This window comes from Pelophylax lessonae (genome assembly GCF_965119305.1).
Source record: "Pelophylax lessonae genome assembly, chromosome: 4".
Lineage (NCBI taxonomy): Eukaryota > Metazoa > Chordata > Amphibia > Anura > Ranidae > Pelophylax > Pelophylax lessonae.
This window is the reverse complement of record NC_138771.1, coordinates 132,254,184-132,277,048: the sequence shown is the minus strand read 5'-3', so window position 1 is coordinate 132,277,048 and position 22,865 is coordinate 132,254,184. Positions and strand designations below refer to the sequence as shown.

The following is a 22,865-nucleotide window of genomic DNA, read 5'->3' as shown; positions in this document are numbered from 1 at the left end:
TGCTGTCTACAGGTTTGTATACTGAGCCTGAATCTGACAGTGAGTCTTCCCCATCGCTCTCATCTGTCATGCTCAGTATCCTGTAGGCCTCTTCACTAGTGTACCTTTCGTTTGACATTTTGGCCAATAAATATACAGGTACCTAGTGTGACTCACAGGTAAAAAAAGCACCTGGTTGTCGAGGACTGTTTGAATCGCTACGAAAAAAAAACTTCTAGTGCTAGCAGAGATCAGGCCTGACTGCTAACGCTGCAATTGTGTTGTGGAAGTGACGGTAATCTGTTGATTACTGCACTTTTGGGATGGACAGATGGGCTAAACGTTTTGCGGGGGGACGCTAGTATAGTTGTGATCAGATCAAAGATATTGATCCGTTCATACACTATACTAGTAAAGGTGGTGTTTAATGTGTGTGTCATTGGCAATCAAAGGGTTACATTATATTACTAAATATGCGGCGGGGATCTGACGCTGTCCTAGATTGACGCTAACTCGCATTAATGCTAACTGATGTCACCTGTGACACCAATAGAGTGATCAGAAAAAGATCTATACACTATAAAAGTAACACTGTGACAGTGTAATTAAGGGGTTAACTGGGGGTGATTAGGAAGTTAAATCTTTATGGGGGTGGCAGTTACCCTAAACCTATTTGGGACAGAAACTAACGGTCTCTCACACTAACTGAAGTCACAAGTGACACTATTACAGTAATCAGTAAAAAAAAAAAAAAAGCTATATACTGTATATAGTGGCACTATGGCAGGGAGTGGAAGGGTTAACTGGGGGGTGATCAAGGGGTTAAATGTGTGCCTGTGTGTACTGGTGTCAGTGTGCTTATTTTGTACTCCGTTGGATGCTTTCTTCTCTCAAGCTGAAACTGAAAAGGGCTCCATGAGGGAAGAGAGCATCACTTCCTGTGCCTGTGTTTACAAAACACAGGTACAGAATGGTTTGCCATTGGTCAGGACCGATCACCAGGTACAGGCCAAAAATCATTGGCCTGGACCCGATGACTGATCGGTTCAGAACCGAATCAGACCATCGCGGTGATAGAGGGCGCGCGACCGACGTAGGTCTACATCGGTTCGCGCAGCCGAGCCAGCCAGCCTCAGTAAATCTGCAGCGAGCACTAGGCAACAGGTTAAACTAGGTTTTCTAGTGGACATAGTAATCCGCCTTTACTATAGCAGAACTTGTTGATACAATTTTGTACACATTGTATTCAGCTGTTCTTTCTTTTTTAAGAAACACACTTAGTGTCGGTTCACACTATGCGATCCGACTTCAGGGGCGACCTGTGAGGTCGCGTGCACTGCGACTTCGGCGCAAGTCGCTCCGATGTCACCCCGAAGTAGTACAGGAACTATTTTCTAAGTCGGAGCGACTTGAGTCGCTCCTATTAGAACAGTTCCCGTAGCACAGAATGGACCGCGACTTGTCAGGCTGACCAGTCGTGGCAGTGTGAGCCGGGACTTAGTGTTGTCATTTGAGTTATGAGTAAATGAATTTAGTTTGTGAAATACGTCTTTTTTTTTTTTCATGTTCCTGTTTGTCCATGGTATCGTCAAGAGATTTTTTTTTTACACAAAGTTATACATATTATACCTTAATTCTGGAGTGCAGTCACTACTTTTCTTGAACTTGGATATTGCTCAGACCACTGACTGGACCTGCACCTGTCTCACCTGGAATGTATGACATTTCGGACTAGGCCAGAAACCCAGTGATGTAAAAGTTTAAAACAAGTAAATATACTTTCATATCTGTTAACTAATACTAGCAGCATACGCATTAAAAATAGTTACTTTTGATTGAGTTTAGTTCCGCTTTAAAATAAAGTTCTTAGGGCTCTTTCACACGGGCGGTCCGATCAGATCCGCCTGTCAGTTTTTTAGGCGGATCTGATCGGATCCTCCATGCAGCTCTATGGGGCAGCGGGTGTCAGCGGAGACACCTCCGCTGACACCCGTATCCGATCCTGTCCGTGAAATCTGGGACGGATGGAAACCCTATTTTTCCATCCGTTCAGGTATTGGATCGGATGAGAGCGGACAGGCGGTCCGCTCTCATCTGATCCCCCATAGAGAGCAGTGGGGGCTGTGACACCTCCCTCTCCGCACTGCAAGCGGAGACGGAGCTGTCATCCGCCGGCTCAGCGGGGATCGCGGATCGATCCCCGCTGAGCAGCACGGATCCGCCTACGGAGGCGGACCGTGTGAAAGAGCCCTTAATGTTTGTATGCCGTGTATCAAGGCCCAATCCTTATTTGACCAATAAGCAACCTGCTAGTAACACATACACTAGTCAATGAGTAACTGAAAAATTGACTCATGATTTTAATTCATGGTAAATGTTGCCCAAAACAGATGTCCAATAACCAACAGAAAGTTGTCCCTTCTACTTTACAATCAGGGGAGGGAAAAACTTTACAGTACCAACAGAAGAGGAGCAGGTGAAAAACATAAGCCGTCAGTTGAAGAGTCCTAATGTTCCAAAGTTGCTTGTCCAGTGGCAAGCAAACCAAAGGCTCCATCTAGTCATCTTGCTTGGAGTGCTGTTGGAAGCACAGCGTCTTTCCTGCTAATTCAAGTAGTGCATTTACTGCTGTGACCAAGGACTGACAATGGCAGAGTGAAAGCGGTGTTTAGAGGATTGAGGGTATATTCACACAACATGAAGTGGGACTGCATTGGGTGGCTATACCAGTGCAGTACAAAATGCCTCGTCACTATCTGCCTGGTTCACATCACTGTGGTGCGGTATTTTTTTCAGCAGAGTGCGAGGCAATCCTTAAAAAAAAAAAAAAAAGGCAACGCATGGATATATCATCAATGTACGTATCTTGACCAGACCGCACACACCAGTTGACCAGTGAACATACCCTGAGGATTAAACCAATTCAGCTGGTAGCTATGCTTATAAAGGCAACCAAGAATATATCACTATTCCTCTTATTAAAAAGAAAACGTAGTTTATCATGCAAGCAGAACAAGTCCTTGGTTATGTTTTATAGTACATTGCCTTAGGGTGAGGCAAGTAGCGGTAGCTCAGCCTCTTTGAAAGTGGATGTAAACCCACTTTTTTAACTTGTACCTATACGTAAGGCTTACGTATAGGTACTGTAAATATCTCCTAAACTTGCACCGTTTAGGAGTCATTTACACTGCATGTAGCCGATAACGTCATCGGCGCATGCGATCTGAAGCAACAGCTGCCCGTGGCCATTTCGTCAGAGCCCTGTGCCGTGACCGTGGCTCTGGCCAGTAATTCAGGAGGAGTCTGTAGATCCGGAAGGCGAAGACGGATGCAGCTGCCAGCAGGGACAACGTGGGCTTCGTTTGCAGGTGTCATATAACGTGCTAGTATGCAATGCATACTACTAGCACATTACGCATTTACTTTGCAGGGAAGAGAAAAAAAAGTTTTAAGAACTTACCGTAAAACTCTTCATACAGCCTTCACGAGTGGGTAATGGCGCCCTCTTCAGGAGCAAGCTAGGCAGTTTTAAATGGTAATAAAAAAAACTTTCTACACTTAAGCACACCTCCAGGGGGCCGTCCCCCAGCCATTATCCTGATCCAGTTACCACTGTCCTTCAGTTTTGTAGCAAGCAGTACCGGAAGGCTGCGACTGTCGAAGGACTCAGAGAAGAGTTTTAGGGTAAGTTCTTACAAACTATTTTCTCTTACGTCCTCTGACAGAAGCAGCCCCTCAGGGAGAAAAGACAAAAAAAGAAAAGAGGGCGCACCGACCTAGTGCATCACCACTAAAACCATTTATTAAAAAATGTACAGAATACTCACAATAGGCACAAAAGGGAGGGGGGGGGGGAGGGAAAATGGAAAGGGTATGTACCTCCACCTCCCTCCTCTCCCCCCCCTCCCCCTCCTTCCTATTCTACCCTTTCCATTTTCCCTCCCCCCCTCTCCCCTGCCCCACTCCTGGGGTTGGGGCGGAGCAGGAAGAGGTGTGGCCAGCTCCCATTTATCCTTTGGCCGTCCAGAGTGTGACTCAGCAGCATTTTTCTGGCTCTGAGGAAGGGGGTTCGCCCCTGAATTGCGTCAGCCCAGCCACAGCAGCCCCATGCGACCATCTGCATGCCTATTTGCTACATTTGGGACCTTGGCTACCTTGAAGATTGTACATGCTATGTTGATGTGTGTATTATCACACCAGTTTTGTGAGTATTCTGTACATTTTTTAATATTTTAATAAATGGTTTTAGTGGTAATGCACTAAGTCGGTGTGCCCTCTTTTCTTTTTTTTGTCTTTTCTCCCAGTTGGTTCTGGATACCCTTGATCCTGAGGGGGCAGCAAGACCAGTAGCTTAACACTTGAGTTTGAAGTTCACCTCTCTCTACTCCGTCAGATTCTACTTGAGCGCAGGAGATTTGCTTTACTACTAGAAGCAGCCCCTCATACAACCTTCACGAGTGGGACGTCCCAAAGCAGTGCAGGTGTGGGAAGACGCAACCTACCGAAAAGGCAACTTATCAACCAGGCCATAAAAAAACAACTGAGCCAACAGGGCAACAAAGATCAAACAGGAGCTAACCCAGAAGAAAAAAATACCCCAGGAAGAGACAGAAAAAAAAAAACACGTCTCTTCAAACAACCGCCACACTCAAAACCTTGCGGCCAAAGGGAGCCTCCGAGGATGCCATCACATCAATTTTGTAGAATTTTGTGAAAGTGTACAGTGCACAGACGACCAGGTCACCTGAGCCACAGAAGCCTGATGGCAAAATGCCCAAGAAGCACTGACAGCTCTAGTAGAATGTGCCTTTACAGGGAAAGGAGGAACCTGACCCTTGATTGAATAGGCCTCAACAATCGTCTGTCTGATCCATTTAGAAATGGTTGCCGCGGACGCAGCTGAACCCTTACGAGGTCCCTCAGGAATGACAAACAGAATCAGACTTTCTAAAAGACTCACTCCGTGGCAGACAGGTAAACCCTGACCGCCCGGACCACATCCAAAGAATACAAGGCAAATTCCTTGGGATGTCTGGGCTTCGCACAAAGCGAAGGCAACACAATATCTTTATTGCGGTGGGAAGTCTACACCATCTTGGGGAGTAAAGACTGATTGGGTCACAGGACCACTTTATCCCTATGACCTACCAGATAAGGCAAATGGGCAAGATAGAGCCGCCAACTCAAACACCCTGCAAGCAGATGTGATAGCTACCAGGGAGGCTGTTGTAAAACAGATAACACCAAATTCAGGTCCCAGGGAGGCAAAGGAGCCTTTCTTGGGGGGAGCCAGATGCCGTACCCCTTGAATAAAGGTGCGGATCAAGGAATTAGTCATCAAGGGGCGCTGGAACAGAATAGCTAAGGCAGACAACCGACCTTTTATCGTGGTCAGCGCCAAACGCTGATCCACACCTTCCTGCAGGAAGGCCAAAATCCTCGCCACCGAAAAGGAGCGGGGATGAAACCCTTTGCGACTCGACCCAGGCAATATACGCCTTCCAGGTGCGATGATAAATTTTTCTAGAGGTAGCTTTCCGAGCCTTCAATAAGGTAGGAATGACAGCATTCGGGAGACCCTTGTCTCTCAAGACTTGGCTTTTAACAGCCACGCCGTCAAAGCCAGAGACTGTAAAGCAGGATGGAAAATCAGCCCTTGAGACAGAAGATCGTCTCTCAGCGGAAGCCGCCAGGGAGGCTCGAGGACCAGCTGCACGATGTCTGCGTACCAAGACCAACGCGGCCAGTCTGGGGATACCAGAATGACCTGCATCCGTTCCGACACCAACCTGTGGAGGAACCTGGATAACAGTTGAATCGGAGGGAAGGCATAAATCAGCCGATACCAGTGCCAAGGCATCACTAACGCGTCCGTGGCGTCCGCCAGAGGATTGCGAGTCCTTCCCACCTTTTTGTTGAGACAGGACGCGAACAGGTTCACGTCCGGAGACCCCCACCTGGCACACAGGAGGTGAAACACCTCCGGATGCAGGGACCGTTCTCCCTGGTCCGGCGACTCCTAGTCCGCCTGCCAGTTCTCCAGACCTGGAATGTGAACGGCCAAAATCGCAGCAACGTGCGTCTCAGCCCAAGATAGGATCTCGCCCACTTCCTTGGCCGCCTGGGCACTCTTGGTGCCCCCTTGGTGATTACTGTAAGCCACCGCCATGGCGTTGTCCATCTGTACCCGAACCGGGCAACCCTGAAGCAGAGTTGACCAACGGAACAGGCAGTTTGATTGCTCGGAGCTCCAAAACGTTTATCGGTAAGGAGGCCTTCTTTGCCGACCACGTCCCCTGGGCACAAAGTGTGCCCAGAACTCCACCCCAGCCCGTGGTGTGTCAAAGTTGGTGACAGGAGCCACCACAAAAGATCCGATCTTGCGAGGTGGCTCAGAAAAATCCTCCTGTCCCACCTGGCAAGGATCTCTGCTTGTAGAGTTCTCGTGTGAAATTGAGCAAATGGGATGGCTTAGAAAGCCAAAACCATCAGACCCAGGGACCGCATACAGGCCCGTAGAGAGGAGAGATCGTTATCCATGAGGGACCTGATCCCGTCCCGCAGGGTCCGGAGTTTGTCCTCCAGGGGAAAGACTTTCGCCTGAGTGGAGTCCAGGACCATCCCCAGGTACGGGAGGCAAACCGAAGGAGTCAGAGCCGACTTCTGAAAGTTGATGGTCCACCCGAACTCCTGGAGCATCTGAACTGTGACCGACAGATCGCCCGTCAAAGTTGCACACGAGCAAGACCTTAACAGGAGGTCGTCCAGATAACGGAGGACCGCAATCTCCTTTAAACACAGCAAGGCCAGCACTGGAGCCAAAACCTTGGTGAATACCCTGGGAGCCGAAGCGAGACCGAAGGGCAACTGATAATTATCCTCTGCCACCGCAAAGCGGAGATACCTCTGATGACCCTCGCAGATAGGGATGTGCAGATACGCATCCTTCAAGTCGATGGGTGCCAGGAAGTCCCCTGGACTCAATGACGCCACCACCGACCTGATGGATTCCATCCGGAACTTCGGTACCCTCACACAAAGAGGTTCAGAGACCCTGCACAAAGAACAGGTTGGAATAAAAACCGCAAAACCTGTCCCGTGAAGGCACTGGCACAATGACTCCTTGGGCGAGAAGATCTTGTACCGCCCCCATGAGATCTCTGAAACGATCAGGAGTCAGATGGAGATTTGATGGAAAGAACCTGTCTGCGAGGCGAGATCGAAACTCGATCTTGTACCCTGAACGAATCAGTTTGTGAACCCACCTGTCCTGAACTCTGGACAACCAGGGTTCCTGAAAACAAAGCAGAAGTCCCCCCACCCCTGAAAGGGGTGAGGGCATCCCTTCAGGAAGAGGTGGACTGGGCCGCCTGACCGGCTTTGGCTTACCCAACCACGGCTTCTAGTGACCACCTGAGGTCTTGAAGGATTTTCCTTTATCGTGTGCCCCGAAGGCACGAAAGGACCTACGATAAGCTATAAAAGAAGGGCCCCATCTAGCGCGGGTATATTTTCCCTTCGAGGCTGGGGGCAAAAGGGTACTCTTACCCCCCGTAAGCCCCTTGATCAACTCATCCAGAGTGTCCCCAAAAAGACAACTCCCCACATAAGGGACATCAGTCTTTTTGGAGGCGTGGTCAGCCGACCCAGCTTTTCAGCAAAATAATGCAGCGGACCGCGACCCGACTGCAGACAGCCGTGCGACCAAGGGAGCTTTGTCCAAGGCCGCATCACACAGGTACATTACGGCCTGGTTCACTTGATCCACCATGTCAAGTGCAGTCGGAGAGGCAGATTCCGCCACCAGGGTGCGCCGAAGCACCTTGGACCATTCTGTGACAGCCTGAGAGACCATCACCGAAGCAAACACAGGTTTGACCAGGGAGCTCGTCACCAAGTACATGTGGCGGGAAAGTGTCTCCACATACCTATCTGTCTGATCCTTAAACACCAGGGAGTCCTCCACAGGCATCAAGGTGGATTTAGTTAACCTAGAAAACAGTGTGGTCCACCTTAGGCGACACCGTCCAATGCTTGTCTACAGGATCTGCAAAGGGATAACAGTAGTTGAACCGCTTAGGCACCCCCAGCATATGTTTGATGCAACACCACTGGTCGTTCACTATTTCGTGAAACTCCTCGGGGCAGGGGAACTTGCTTTGTGGAACCCGAAAGCAGCCCGCTTACTTGACTGAGAGGGCTCATTGTCAAGATTTAAAGTCTCATTAACCACTTAAGCCCCGGAAGATTTTACCCCCTTCCTGACCAGGGGGTATTTTGCGATTCTGCACTGTGTGATTTTAACGGACAATTACGCGGTCGTGCGACGCTGTACCCAAATGAAATTGACTTCCTTTTTTTCCCACAAACAGAGCTTTCTTTTGGTGGTATTTGATCACCTGTGCGATTTTTTGATCACGCGCTATAAACAAAAAAAGAGCAACAATTTTGCAAAAATACAATATTTTTCACATTTTTTTATATGAAATTACCCCCAATTTTTTTTAACATTTTAAGCCAATTTGTTTTCTGCTTCATATGTTTGGTAAAAAAAAAAAAAAGCATATTTTGATTGGTTTGCACAAAAGTTATTGCGTTTACTAAGGGATTTTTGTCTTTTTTTTTTTTAACGAGTAATGGCGGCGATCTGCGTTTTTTTTTTTTTTTTTGCGGGACTGCGACATTGCGGCGGACAGATTGGACCCTTGACTGACATTTTTGACACTTTTGGGGACACCAGTGACATTACTACAGTAATTAGTGCTATACATATGGACTGTTGCTGTAAAAATGACACTGGCAGGGAAGGGGTTAACTTTATTGGAGGAGGAGTTAAGTGTTTCCCTAGGGGCGTGCTTCTAACTGTGCAGGGATGTGGCTGTTCATGTAACAGCAGAGATCATACGGTCCTGCTATGTAGGACCGTAGATCTCTGCTGTTACACAAGGGAGAGTGACAGGCGGCTTTGTTTACACTAGCCGCCTGCCTTTCTCCCTCTGTAACTGACGATCGCGAGTGACCGGCGGACATAGAGTCCGCCGGTCACACGCACGGGGATCAGAGTGAGCGAGCGGGGGCGCTCTTCCGGCGGCGCGCTCTCGCCCCCTATTGGCTCACAGGCGAGTGACGTACCGGTACGTCACTTTGCCTGGCCGGGGCTGACCGCCGCAGTATATGTACTTGCGGCGGTCGGCAACCGGTTAATGGAGGTAATAAGGACATCCACTGCTGCGGATTAAGGAGTTCCTGAAGCACCAACCAGGTCTGTGGGGAATTTGCTATCCTAGGACTCCATTTTAGTAAGAAACAATTTTTAGGACGCTGTCCCTTTAAATAAAAAATGGCCCTTCCCGCGGACCCCCACCGCAAACTGCACCTCCTGTGGAGACCCTTCAAAAAAGGCAATAGCCACAAAAAGAAACCGCTTTTACAAGAAAATGCCCAAGAAAACAGTTAAAATCACCCCACAGTATCTGTACTCACCACACGCTGCTGCAGTGAAGATGAGAGAAAGGAAGAAGTGACCTCACACACAGTGGCCTAAGCCCGCCCTGAGCCACAATCAAATGGTGCCTGATGAAAGTCAATAGGAGGAAGCATAAGCAAAATGGCTGCCGCCCTTACTAGGCGGTTGCCCATACCAAAGATGGTGCCCGATCGGCGCCAAAATGATGAGTTAAAATGGCTGCTGCCCTTACATGAGGCCCAAACAGCCTGCCCTCATCCAAAATGCAGGAACGGCACCAAAATAAGCACATACACATGATGAGCTGGCTACCACAGGGAACCCCAGAGAGCACCCCCAGATACATTAAGCCCCCCACACCCCCCAGCCACAGTAGTTAGCACAGCAGAGCCCCCCCAGCAGGGGCAGGGAAGGAAGGGAACCGATCAAAATGGCCAGGAGGGGGATATCACAGAAGCCACTAGAACTGCCATCCCCTAAGAGTGGGCCCACAGAACACCCCCACAGAACATAGTCCCAGGGACAAGGTGGTAGTAGTAATCACCAGTCCAAAGAACGCAGGCACCACCTCTGACATGGAACACCTCCCACCCGAAGTGAGGGTGCCATCAGCCAGGAAGGATGCTAGCAACTTACGGGCATTCCAGAGTTGAGACATCCCAGCGAAGAAGACTCCGCAGGCTCGTCCCCATCTCAAAGAGCACTGTAGTTGCGAGGTCAGGGCACACCAATTACCTGCGACGCTCGGTGGCAGGCTGGGACTCCATAAGGATCTATATTATCCAGTGCGAGGCCCAGCTCTGCTGCCGCTTGTAGTCCTCCAGGAATTCCCTGACTAACTAGCGATAGTGAGTGAAATAAAAAAGCTATTTTCAAAAGAAAAAAAACACTAAGAAAAAAAAACAAAGAAACTGACACACTAGGTCCCAGCAGTGAAACCTAGCCTACTTCTGACCCTAGGAAGCATAAAACTGAAGGACAGTGGTAACTGGATCAGGATAATGGCTGAGGGATGGTCCCCTGGAGGTGTGCTTAAGTGTAGAAAGTTTTTTTATTACCATTTAAAACTGCCTAGCTTGCTCCGCCATTACCCACTCGTGAAGGCTGTGTGAGGGGCTGCGACTGTCGTTGGACATAAGAGAAAATGGATTTTTGTACTTACCGTAAAATCCTTTTCTCTGAAGTTCATCAACAGACGCAGCTCCATATCGTCTTTAGACCATTGGTTATGCTCCTCCCATCAGGAATAGGACACTAGGCAGGAAAAAGCTTTACCACGTCTATGGGGGCTGTCCCTGCAGGCATAACCCCACACACACTGCTACAGCCTCTAGTTTTGTTGCAAGCAGTGTTTAGAAGACAAAAAAACTCATACGCTCAGAAGCAGAGGGACGGGTGCTGCATCGGTCGATTAACTTCAAAGAAAAGTATTTTACGGTAAGTACAAAAATCCAGTTTTCTCTATCGTTCGACAGACGCAGCTGCATATCTTCTTTAGACCATTGGGATGTCCCAAAGCAGCATTTTCATGAGGGGTGGGAAGAGAACGCAAAGAACGTAACTCCCCAATGGTTAAACGTAGCCAACCAAGTAATATGGAGCTCAACCAGGAACTGGAGCTCACCTAGAAAAAACATACACCCTCAAAAGAGAACAAAAAAAGATTCTCTTTAAACAGCAGCCTACAAAACTTTTTGGCCAAAAGAAGCATCCGAAGATGCCAACTCATCAACTTTGTGAACGTATACACAGACGACCAAGTTGCCGCCTTGCAAACTTGCATCACTGGCGCCTTATGGCGGAAAGCCAAAGAGGCACTCAGCGCTCTAGTAGAATGTGCCTTTACTGGGAAAGGAGGAACCTGACCCTTCAGCGAATAAGCCTGAACAACCGTCTGCCTGATCCACCTGGAAATGATCGCAGCAGACGTAGCCAATCCATTACGAGGTCTCTCAGACACAAAAAGAGCATCAGATTTTCTGAAAGACTCAGTAGGCGCCAGGTAAACCCTGATCGCCCGAACCACATCCAAAGAATACAAGGCAGTTTCCCCAGCCGCCTGATGACGCAAGCATAGCGAAATGCATTGTGGTCTCTGCTAAACCCGGAAGTAGGAAGCGAAGGCATTTGGAGCACAGGCTGGGACGCACGCCGACCGCCGCAAGTGAACAGGGAAATAGGAGATACAGGAGGGTGCTGCAGATCCTCGGATGGTGTCATCCTAATACCCGCACGCTACTAACTGCCCAATTGCCCAGTGCCAGGAGGGCACAACTAAATGTAAGAAGCCAACTATATATTTTTTTGTGTATTTTATTAAAACAAACAGCATTACACTATTTTTGGCTATCTTATATGTCTTTATATATGCGGACTGTACTTCCCTATGTACGAGTAACGCACAAAAAAGAAAAGGAGCACGATATTTCTGGAAAAGGAGCCGATTAGAGGTCTGATCCACCTAAATAAAGGGATCACAGGCGTTGGGGGTCCTTGCGACCTGCTTCAATCTGGTAAGAGGCAACGAGTGACACACCCCACCACCTGGAGCACTACAGATCCAAGCAATTAAACTTACACAGCATTTTTTTTTGCATGAATTGCCTTGGACTATTTAATATTTATTAGCACTTTTATCACTTGTTTGAGCACTGTAATAGTGGGCACAAATATATTTATTGTTGACACAATTTAATAAGATTATATGTTATATAAATTAATTTATTATGTGGATGCACCAGCAAGCACTTGGATAATTTAATTTGCAATAATTGTCTGGCAAAAGTAAAGGATAGCACTTGCACTTTACTAAATTATATACATTGGTTTCATATACACTATTTATGTTTTGTATGGAAAAAATAATTTAATTATTTTATTTAACACCATAAAAAAGATCACCAGCGCCTTTTTACCAACTATATATAGTTTCCTTGGCATGCTTGGGCTTGGGACAGAGCCAAGGCAAGACAATGTCTTCATTCAAATGAAAATCAGAAACCACCTTAGGGAGAAAAGATTGATTTGGTTGGAGTACCACTTTATCTCTGTGGACCACCAGATAAGGTGAACAGCAGGACAGCGCCGCCAATTCCGACAATCTGCAGGCAGAAGTGATAGCCACCAAAAAGGCAACATTCTGAGACAATGAAAGCAGAGGAATCTCCCGAATGTTCTCAAAAGGAGGCTTTTGAAGCACAGATACCAGATGTAGATCCCACGGAGGTAGCGGGGACCGCCTCGTAAGAGCCTTATGGCGCACCCCCTGAACGAAGGTAAGAATCAATGCATGTGTAGCCAACAGGTGTTGAAAATATATAGCCAAGGCCGACACTTGGCCTTTGATAATGCCCAAAGCCAACCGCTGTTCAACCCCTTTCGACAGAAAGGCCAAAACCCTAGCAACCGAAAACAAGCGAGGGTGCACCTTCAGCGATTTGCACCATGAAATGTACGATTTCAAACGTATGATGATACATCTTCCTGGAAGTCAACTTCCTAGCCTTCAATAGCGTAAGAATCACAGAGTCAGAAAGACCTCTATCCCTCAACACCTGGCTTTTAACAGCCATGCCGTTAAAGCAGGATGGAAGATAGGCCCTTGAGACAGCAGATCTTCCCCAAGAGGAAGTCTCCAAGGAGCATCGGCGATCAACCTTACTAGGTGTCTGCGTACTAAGACCGGCGAGGCCAGTCTGGAGCCACCAGAATGACCAGGATCCCTTCCACCGCTACCCTGCGTAGAAGCCTCGGCAGAGGTTTCAGCGGAGAAAAGGCATAAATCAGCAGATACTGAGCCCAAGGAGCCACCAGTGCGTCTGCGGCATCGGCCAGAGGATCTTGAGACCTGGCTACGAATCTCTGAACCTTCTTGTTGAGGCAAGAAGCAAAACAGATCCACCTCGGGAGTTCCCCACTGAACACACTGGAGATGAAACACCTTTGGGTGCAGGAACCACTCCCCTTGATCCAACACCTGACGACTCAGGTAATCCGCTTGCCAGTTCACCACACCTGGGATGTGCACAGCAGAGAGGGCTGGGACAAACTGTTCCGCCCAGGACAACATTTCAGCCACCTCCCTGGCCAGCCAAGACACTCTTGGTGCCCCCCCTGGTGATTGATGTTACCCACAGCCATGGGGTTGACCAATTGAATCCAAACCGGACAATTTTGCAGTCGGTCGTCCAGTGGCTCAGACAAAGCTCTATTGCTCTGAGCGCCAAAACATTTATCGATAGTTTGGACTCTTCCGCTGTCCAGGCTCCCTGGGGACAGAACCTCCCCAGCACCCCGCCCCAGCCTGACAGGCTGGCATCCGTGGTTACCACCGTCCAAAACAACGGGAGAAGGGACTTGCCTTGGCATAGTGCTGGAGAGTGAAGCCACCATAACAGCGTAGCTCTGGTGTCACAGCTCAACCGAATCAAATTGACTTAAGACTTTGGATCCTTGTTCCATTTGACCAGAATCGTTGCAAAGGTCTGGTATGGAACTGAGAAAATAGAACCGCCTCGAAGGTCGATACCATCTCCAGATACTCCAGTACCGCAATCCCCCGTTAGCACAACAATGCCAAAACCGGGGGAAGTACTTTGGTAAACACCCTGGGGTGTTTACCAAAGGGTAACGCCACAAATTGATAATGTTCCTCTGCTACGGCAAAGCAAAGAAACCGCTGGTGACCAGCGTAGATATGCGTCCATCTCTATGGAGGCCAAAAAGTCTCCCTGGTGTAGAGACGCCACTACCGTTCAAATAGATTCCATCTCGCACAAAGCGGTTCAGAGCTTTGAGATCCAGAATTGGACACACTTTGGCCTCTTTTCTGGGCACAGTAAACCAGTTTGAATAAAACCCTTGAAAGCGTTCCTGAGAGGGAACTGGTACAATCACCCCTCAAGGCCTTTGATCAACTCGTCCAGAGAGGATCCAAACAACCTCTCCCTGATAAAGGGAAGATCTGTCAAAGCCTTTTTGGAAGTCTGGTCCGCAGACCAGCTTTTCAACTACACCAAGCGTTTAATCACAATCCCCACTGGCGACACTCTGGCCACTAGGGGAGCCGCATCAAACACCAGGGCTTGAGCCATCTGGTCCATTCGTTCCAGCACCGCTGGGGGGAGCTGCTCAGCTTCCAAGTTACCTTTTAGTAACTTCACCCATTCAGTCATCGTCTGCTACACCATAACATTTACAAATATTGGTTTCAGTATAGAACCCACTAGCACGTGTAGATGGCGGGACAGAGACTCCACCCGTCTATCCACAGGGTCAAGGAAGGCTGGGGATTCTTCCACTGGAACCACAGTAGACTTATTCAGCCTGGAAACTGGGTGATCCACCTTTGGTGGCACGGTCCACCTAGTGGAACCTGCATCTGCAAAAGGAGAACAGCGTTTAAAACGCTTTAGGCACCGCTAGCATGTGCTTGATGCCCCGCCATTCTTCATTGACAATATTGTCAAAAAACTCTGGACAAGGAAACACCTTGCCCGATTTTCGGGAACCAAAAGACATCTGCGAACCCGATGCTGTAGATTCATCTGCCAATTTTAAATTTTCCCGCACTGAAACAAGTGCTTCCATCAATGCGCGTTCCCGCGCGGCAGCTGACGAGAACAGGTCCTTATCACCATCAGAATGCAAAGATACCGACCCTCAGGGTGGGGTGCGTCTGCGGTGGCCATATTTGAAGCCACAGCTAGCAACACTTTTACATACAAAATCTACCTTTGACACCAGGCTTTCACTTTTACATATAAAATCTACCTTTGACACCAGGCTTTCCAAGACTGCTGTAAGCGCAGGCAGGGGCTGTGACCCGGACGATTCTGCAGCCACTCCTAGGGGGTCTGTAGGTGAAATAGTATCCTGGGACTCCATTTTACACTGAGATGAAAATAATGCAGTGTCCCTTATTTAAAAGTCACTAAATCACGATCCCACCGTTAACTTAGCAGTATACCTAGTCCCAATCCAATACAATCTCAAAGCAGAGTGGGTGAGTAACACCTACAGGGGACCCCAGAAACGTTACCAAACAGCTCAGGAGACTGCCAGCACGTTCTTGTGAAACCGAAAGTAAAATGTTCTGCCACAGGAAATGACAAGCACAGCCTGTCATAGCTAGATTTTTGTATTACATGCCGTCCGCCTGTCCAGCGATTATGGACTACAAGAAAATGGCAGCCCCATGCATTCCTATGGGGAACAAAAAAAGGCTGCCCATACACTTCAATGGGAGAATAGAAAGCATGAATCTACAGCAAAATGGCGGCCCCCACGGCGCGCCATGAGGTCTCCCGGACCCCCAGAAGGGGTCCTAGACAAGAGGCATCAGAGGAACCCTAGGAAGGGACCCCACCAGGACAAAGCCACCCCCGCAGAAAATGCCACTGTGACCACAATATTTTTGCCCCCCAGAGGTAGGACCTGCTATGAGTAGAGGAAGACTTGGAGGGGGTAGGGCCTAACATCCCAAAGGCCAGGGGAACCGAGGGAGCCCCGAGGGTCCAATTTATCCAGGGAGGAGGCCCACGTCCATAGCAAAACAGCCAGAGGAATGGGGGGACAGTATTACTCACCATACCTTGGTACCAGGTGGGCGCTACTCCGAAAAGTCCACCTCCCACCCTGGGTGGGAGTGCTGCCAGCCAGGGGGTACGCTGCGACTCAGGGCATTCAAGGTTGATCGCGTCCCAGTGAGACTTGTCCACTCGCAGGCTTGTTCCCATCCATCAGGTCTCTGTCGTGGCAAGGCCTAGTTCTGGACTATAACCTGCTCACCTTCGCTGGCCAGGCTGGGAGACCATAGGGATCTACAATATCCAGTCCGAAAGCACAGCTGGCTGTTGGTTGTAGTTCTCCAGGAACTCTAAGCTAGTGAAAATAAAATCACAAAATAACAAAATTTCCCTATTAATAGCCAAGACTGAAGTCCCAGCAGGGAACTAGGTCCTATTCCTAAACTAGGCAGAAACTAACTGGAGGCTGTAGCAGAGAGTGTGGGGTCATGCCTGCAGGGACAGCCCCCAAAGGCGTGGTAAAGCTTTTTCCTGTCTAGTGTCCTATTCCTGATGGGAGGAGCATAACCAATGATCTAAAGAAGATATGGAGCTGCCGTCTGTCGATGAACGATAGAGTAAATAAAAAAATTGGGATATGATAGATGACAGGAGTGTGTAGATCATAGCTACTTGCTTGTGTATATGCAAGTATGAAATAACCCAATTCATTAGCTTAAAATTACAAATAAAAAAAAATACCATTTCATTTGCTAAAGACAGCAGCATCACCTAATTTTGTCAAAATCTAAGGAACATTGTATTCTTAGGAGAAAAAACAAAGGAATCCTTATCCTTTACCTATGTAAAATGTTTAATAGGTCAGCAATAGATCCTAGGTGGCAACCTCAAGTTACCACAAACCATCTAAACTTTTTCTGCTGCTCTTTGTATGCTTTTCTGTTACTATGCTTGTTTTTACCACCTTTCAAGCAATTACTTTCTATTCAAATTTTCTCATTCACAAACCCACAAATTTTAAACTAGACTCATACACTGCTCAAAAAAAATAAAGGAACACTTTTTAAATCAGAGTATAGCATCAAGTCAAACTCCTGGGATATTGATCTGGTCAGTTAGGTAGCAGAGGGGTTTGTTAATCAGTTTCAGCCACTTTGGTGATAATGCAATTAACAGGTGCACTAGATTGGCAACCTCCAAAACAGGAATGGTTTTACAGATGGAGACCAGTGACTTTTTTCTACCTACTCGTCTTTTCTGTTTTTCACTAATTTTGTGTTTGGCTAGGGTCAGTGTCACTACTGGTAGCATGAGGGGATACCTGGACCCTACAGAGGTTGCACAGGCAGTCCAACGCCTCCAGGATAGCACATCAGATGTGCCATTGCTAGGTTTGCTTTGTCTCCCAGCACAGTCTCAAGAGCAGAGGGGAGTTTCCAGGAGACAGGCCCATAGAAGGTCCTTAACCCATCAGCAGGAGCAGTATCTGCTCCTTTGTGCAAGGAGGAACATGATGAGCAATGCCAGAGCCCTACAAAATGACCTCCACAGGCCACTGGTGTGAAGGTATCTGACCAAACAATCAGAAACAGATTTCATAATGGTGGTTGCAAAAAATAAAAGGGGGTCGCCCTCCGAGCCCCTCCATAGAGACCCGCATGAAAATAAATGGACCCCTTAAAAGGGGGCCACCCACCATGATGTGGAAGCGCAGGCAGGGTACCCAGAAGGTCTGCAGCACTAAAAGGACCAAATTGCCCCATGCAAAAACGACAGTATGTGGTCATCAAAAAGGTGACCACCCCCACAGGAACCCCCTTTCCAAGGAAGGCACCATGCTGGCCACATGGTCTAGTAGACCGCACAGATCCTATCCAAGGGAAGGCGGGTGGCTACAGGGTCGCCCAGCCCCTCCCCCCCACTCAGAGCAAGGGCCTAGTAGGCCGCGAGCCGTGGCCTAAATTTCTGTGGGCACCCTGCCGCCTGGGTGCGAAGGCCGCCGGATCGGATGTCGGATACCCGAACGAGGGGTGGTGGCTTCAGCCGCCCTCACTGGCGCCTCCCGCACAGCATTCGGCCAGTAGGCTGTGGCCTAAAGTTTTAGCCGTGTGCAGCGCAGACGTGAACCCATCTTCTCCCCCAGCCCAACACAACACCTGGGAGCCCTTAGGACCCCCTTGCCGAGGTCACTAACTTCCATGGTGGCGAAGGACCTCTTGTAACCCTCTGTGTGCCCCCCAGAGTAAACCGGCCAGCAGCAACCCCAAAAGAAGCCCACCTTCAGAGCACATGGCAAAAGCCAGCTCACAACCTCCAGGAAGGGAGGTGAGGTACGGAAGACCCACGGTGACCCTAGAGGGGCTGGGGAGGAGGGGAACCCGGGGTTCCCCACCACCCCAGGGAGGGGCACATGTCCACCTCAAAACCAGCAAGGGGGAGAGGGAGTACAACTACTTACCATACCATGAACCTAGTGGGCACCGCTCCGGACAGAACACCTCTCCCCTGGAATGGGGGTGCTGTCGGCCAGGAGGAATGCTGCGACTCAGGCCGCTACCAGGTCGTATGTGTCCTCGTGAGATGTTTAACTCGCAGGCCAGACCCCGTCCAATGGTGCTATGCTGCGGCCGGACTGGGAAGACCTTAAGAATCTAGAATATCCAGTCCATCGTCAAATCCAGCAGTTTATTGTAGTTCTCTCAGGAACAGAAAATAATAAAAAAAGAGGAAAAAATTCCATTTAAAAAAGGAAAAAATGCTAGAATCAGAGATCCCAGCAAGGAACTATGTCCTTACTCCTGACTAGGCAGAAAAAAACACGTAATGCCTATAGCAGAGTGTGGGAGTATATCCCCTGGGACTGCCCCATAGGCATAGTAAAGCTTTTCCCTGCCTAGTGTCCTACTCCTGTAGGGGGCAGCATAACCCAAGGTTTAAGAAGATTCTGGAGCGGTGTCCGTCAATGAACGAAATAAATATTGTTTTTTTTTTCAGAATTGTCGCTTTTTGTTTTTAGTGTAAAAAATAATAACTGCAGAGGTGATCAAATACCACCAAAAGAAAGCTCTATATGTGGGGGAAAAAAGTACATCAATTTTATTTGGGTACAGCGTCGCATGACTGTGCAATTGTCAGGTAAAGTAACGCAGTGCCGTATTGCAAAACATTGCTTGGTCATTAATGGGGTAAAACCTTCCAGTCCAGAAGTGGTTAAACACTTGAGCTCAGAGATTTTACCCCCTTTATGACTAGGCCGTTTTTTGCTATTCAGCACGGCGCTACTTTGGGTACAACACTGCATGACCGCGCAATTACCTAAAGAGTTTTCTTTTGGTGGTATGCGATCACCTCTACGGTTTTTTACGGGGGGGCAGGACAGGACTGACCCACTGACATCAACAGTGATACTAGTACAGTGACACTGGCTGGGAAGGGGTTAACATCTAGTGCGGTCAAAGGCTTAAATATGTGCCTATGTGTAGTGTGTTGCTTTTACTACTAGATAAAGTTTTTTATTTTTGCTCTGACAGATCAAACTTAAAACAATACAGTATGACTGATGTGGCCAGTTACTGTTTAAATCAAATATATTGCTTACTTTAAAAGATTTTTTTTTGCTAAACTAAATATACAAGCATAGCATACAGTATGTCACAATTTAAGCTGTCTTGTGTCTGTAGTCTCTCCTGAAAGGAAACATGACCTGTCTGGGTGGTGCTCCTCAGAACCTCCCCTTCAGTACAGCGGATCTTGGCCAGTTTATCAAGCTGTGCCTGCTAGACCAGCATTTCCCAGCATTTGTTGAGACTGTTGAAAAAGAACTACACAAACTCACTGAGAACTAACCAGAACAAAATGCAGCACACAGGTACAAATCTTTTGTTTTAGTCACTTTATCAAGTGTTATTTTGCCACACACATTACACTTCGAATGCACAATCCATGGGTTCATGCAACTAGAACATTCCCCCACCCCTTTTGCCCAGTAGAAGATATTACAGCTCTGATATACTGACACATTTACATCTAGTTGCATAGAATAGAACCATGCTATAAAGAACAATGTAAAATGTTTAAATAACCCAAATAAACACAAACCCCCTTCAAAACAAAAGAAAAAAAAATATATATATATTATAACTTATAAAAATTCTGCCTGCTAGAATGTACATTTTGGACATAACAGTGCAAAAGGATTTAATAATTTACATGATTGAACCAATGTTCACTTATAAAGCATCCCATATATATATATATGTATATATTTGTTTATTAATTTTAAAGTACTGGACATATCATTTATATGCACCAACAAGCCAACCGGTTTACCTCATTACACTGGAGCAGTTCTGCACATGGTCACATATTCCACTAAGCTCAAATATATCACTTTCCATAGCAGCCACACAGCAGAGAATTAAGCCCTTTTCTACAGCATTCTGTCCAGTCATATTTTGTGCAAGGTACTGGGTATTTCAGGAAATAAAGTATTATACTCCAGTACAAGAAAAACGCAGTTTATAGACAAGTGTAATAAAAAAATGTGGCTTCACACAGTTTCCAGGTGGTGGGCTTGCATCAAATACCTTTAGCAGTGGAATCATGCTTCTATGACAAACAGAATACCTATTAAAATGATTTCAAAAAGAAAAAAAATCTGGGCCATGAAGATAGGGCTTCAACTGACCACCTACTTTCTTATCTAGGTTTTCCAAAAAGGCTTTTTGATTGGTCACATAGCAGCTATAGTACACATTAAGCCTTATTATAGTAGGGGTTTAACGGTAAACCCTGCTCAGCTGAGCTGAAAACATACAGAAATACAGACCAAAAATATACAAAAATAAAACCACGCATGCATTACCCGCTCACACCCCAGCTATCTCCTCTTGAAGGCCAATATATTCTCTCATATATATATATATATATGTATATATATCATAAGTGAACTTAGAAAAAAGCCACAGCACACAAAGCTGCATATGCACTCTATTGTTGAAGCTCCTTATAATACCCCATCAGTTTTATTCGCCTTGAAGGCTATATAAGGCATGCTTTTAAGAAATTGTTTTGTACCCTCAGTCCCATAAAGTAAATGTTTAAATAAAAACACACGCACACAAAATAGGAATATTGAAGAAATCTGAAGTTTGATTTCAGCAATGCCAGCTCTTCAGAGGGAGAATGCGTAGTGGTCTGTCCAAATCCATGATAGTCTAAATGATAGAAGAGGAAAAAAAAATATTGAACACATGGTTGACATTGGTTACAAAAAATCAATCAGCACTGATTATCAGGGTATTACTCAATTAGTAAAAACATTTAACAGGGTGCTCTCCTGCTGATGACAATTCCAAATACCTGACTACCTAAACTCCATTCTGGAAATTATTTGATTTTGAGTCTTATTTGATGCTTAAGATTTCCAGGAATGCCAATATAGAGGAAATAAAAAGCAAGAGTCATGCACAACACAAGTAAAGTGATGGTTCAAAAGCTACCTATGGCAATTATAAATAAGGCCAAAACGAGATTATCTCAAAGCTTAAAAGATAAGGTTTCAGGTAACATCTGTCATCTAAAGAAGTTTTCAGCCTTGGTTGCAGCCAAAATGTATTTTGTTTTGCATAAAGAGGGAAAGGTTTGGAGCTTTTAGCAAGTTTTTATTGTGATCTCTTAATATTCAGAAGATCTCTTAAAGTCAGAAGTGTTAGGAATCCATGCTTCGATTAGTGGTGAAGGGTAAAAAAAATGACAATCTTATGTACTTTTGTGTCCTCCGGTTTTGGCAACACCCATCCCCCCACCTTATGGGTTCCATTTTAACACCATTGAAACTCTTGCCAATAAGGTTGCAGACAGAAATAAATACAAGAGTTAAAGGGATTGTAAAGTCTTAGGGTTCTTTCACACGGTCAGTTCAGTTTTTTTGCCCGTTCAGTCACTTTTTTCTTTTTTAAAGCCGAGTTCCGGCCACAAAATCGACATAATCGATTTTGGGCCATCCGCTTCCTATTTATCACCTGAAAAAGAAATGGATAGTTACGATTTTTATTTTTTTTGTTTACTTACCTTGTTATTGAAGAAAAATATACTCACCTTTCTTGCACTTCCTCCCTCTGCGGCCGCGGCCCACGCCGTCACTTCCCCTTTGCGTTGATTTCTGGGAGCTGAACGTCATCGCTCCCAGGAATCAATGCGCCTGCACCGGCCCCGCTCGTCACTTCCGGTGCAGCGCCGCATTCCCTGCTAAACAGCTTGTGGGCATGCCCAGAAGCTGTGGAGGAATGCGGCGCCACACCGGAAGTGACGAGCGGGGCCGGTGCAGGCGCATTCTGGGAGAAGAGGACGCAGAAGAGGACGCGCTGGCTTCAGCTGCCCACATCCGAGATGGCAACGCTGGAGAAGAAATTTTAAAAGGTAAGTATTTCTTCTAAAAGGTAAGTGCGACCCAGGACAGTACAGAGGCTATCCATTGTGGAATGTACTAGCCCTGACTGTCCCTGGGGTATTTTTATTAAAAAAAAAAATTTCGTGGCCGGAACTCCGCTTTAAAACGGACACGGATGCACTTCTGTAGGGTCCGTTCCGTATGTCTATTTTTCATCCTTCCGTTTGCGGATGAAAAAACTGAATTTTTGTAAAATCTTACCTGTAAAATTCCTTTCTCTGAGTCCTCCGACAATCGCCGCCTCCTCTAAGTCATCACTATTGGGTATTGACTTCCGCTCCGCAGGAGTAGCTAGGCATAAGACTTAGTCAAAAGAACAAAGGCATTTGCATATACACACCCATGGGGGCTGTCCCACTGATCAATACCCCCCTGCAGTGATCACTCCCAACTCAGTTTGGTAGCATAGCAGTAGGTGTACAAGAAAACCCCAAAAGAGGGG

General features: G+C 47.1%; 2 protein-coding genes across 2 annotated transcripts in view; one reads left to right on the top strand and one right to left on the bottom strand.

Moving 5' to 3' along the window:
* REC114 (REC114 meiotic recombination protein) overlaps positions 1 to 20,776 on the top strand; it is a 381,896-nt gene extending 361,120 nt beyond the window's left edge. Inside the window, exon 4 of the mRNA XM_082253508.1 lies at positions 19,653 to 20,776. Within this exon, the coding sequence (XP_082109634.1) occupies positions 19,653 to 19,817 (165 nt within the window). The 3' untranslated portion in view covers positions 19,818 to 20,776. The remainder of the gene's footprint in view (positions 1 to 19,652) is intronic.
* The window catches only part of NPTN (neuroplastin), a 200,430-nt gene continuing 197,414 nt past the window's right edge, over positions 19,850 to 22,865 (bottom strand). Inside the window, exon 9 of the mRNA XM_082254942.1 lies at positions 19,850 to 21,188. The gene's annotated coding sequence lies outside the window, so the exon portion shown is untranslated. The remainder of the gene's footprint in view (positions 21,189 to 22,865) is intronic.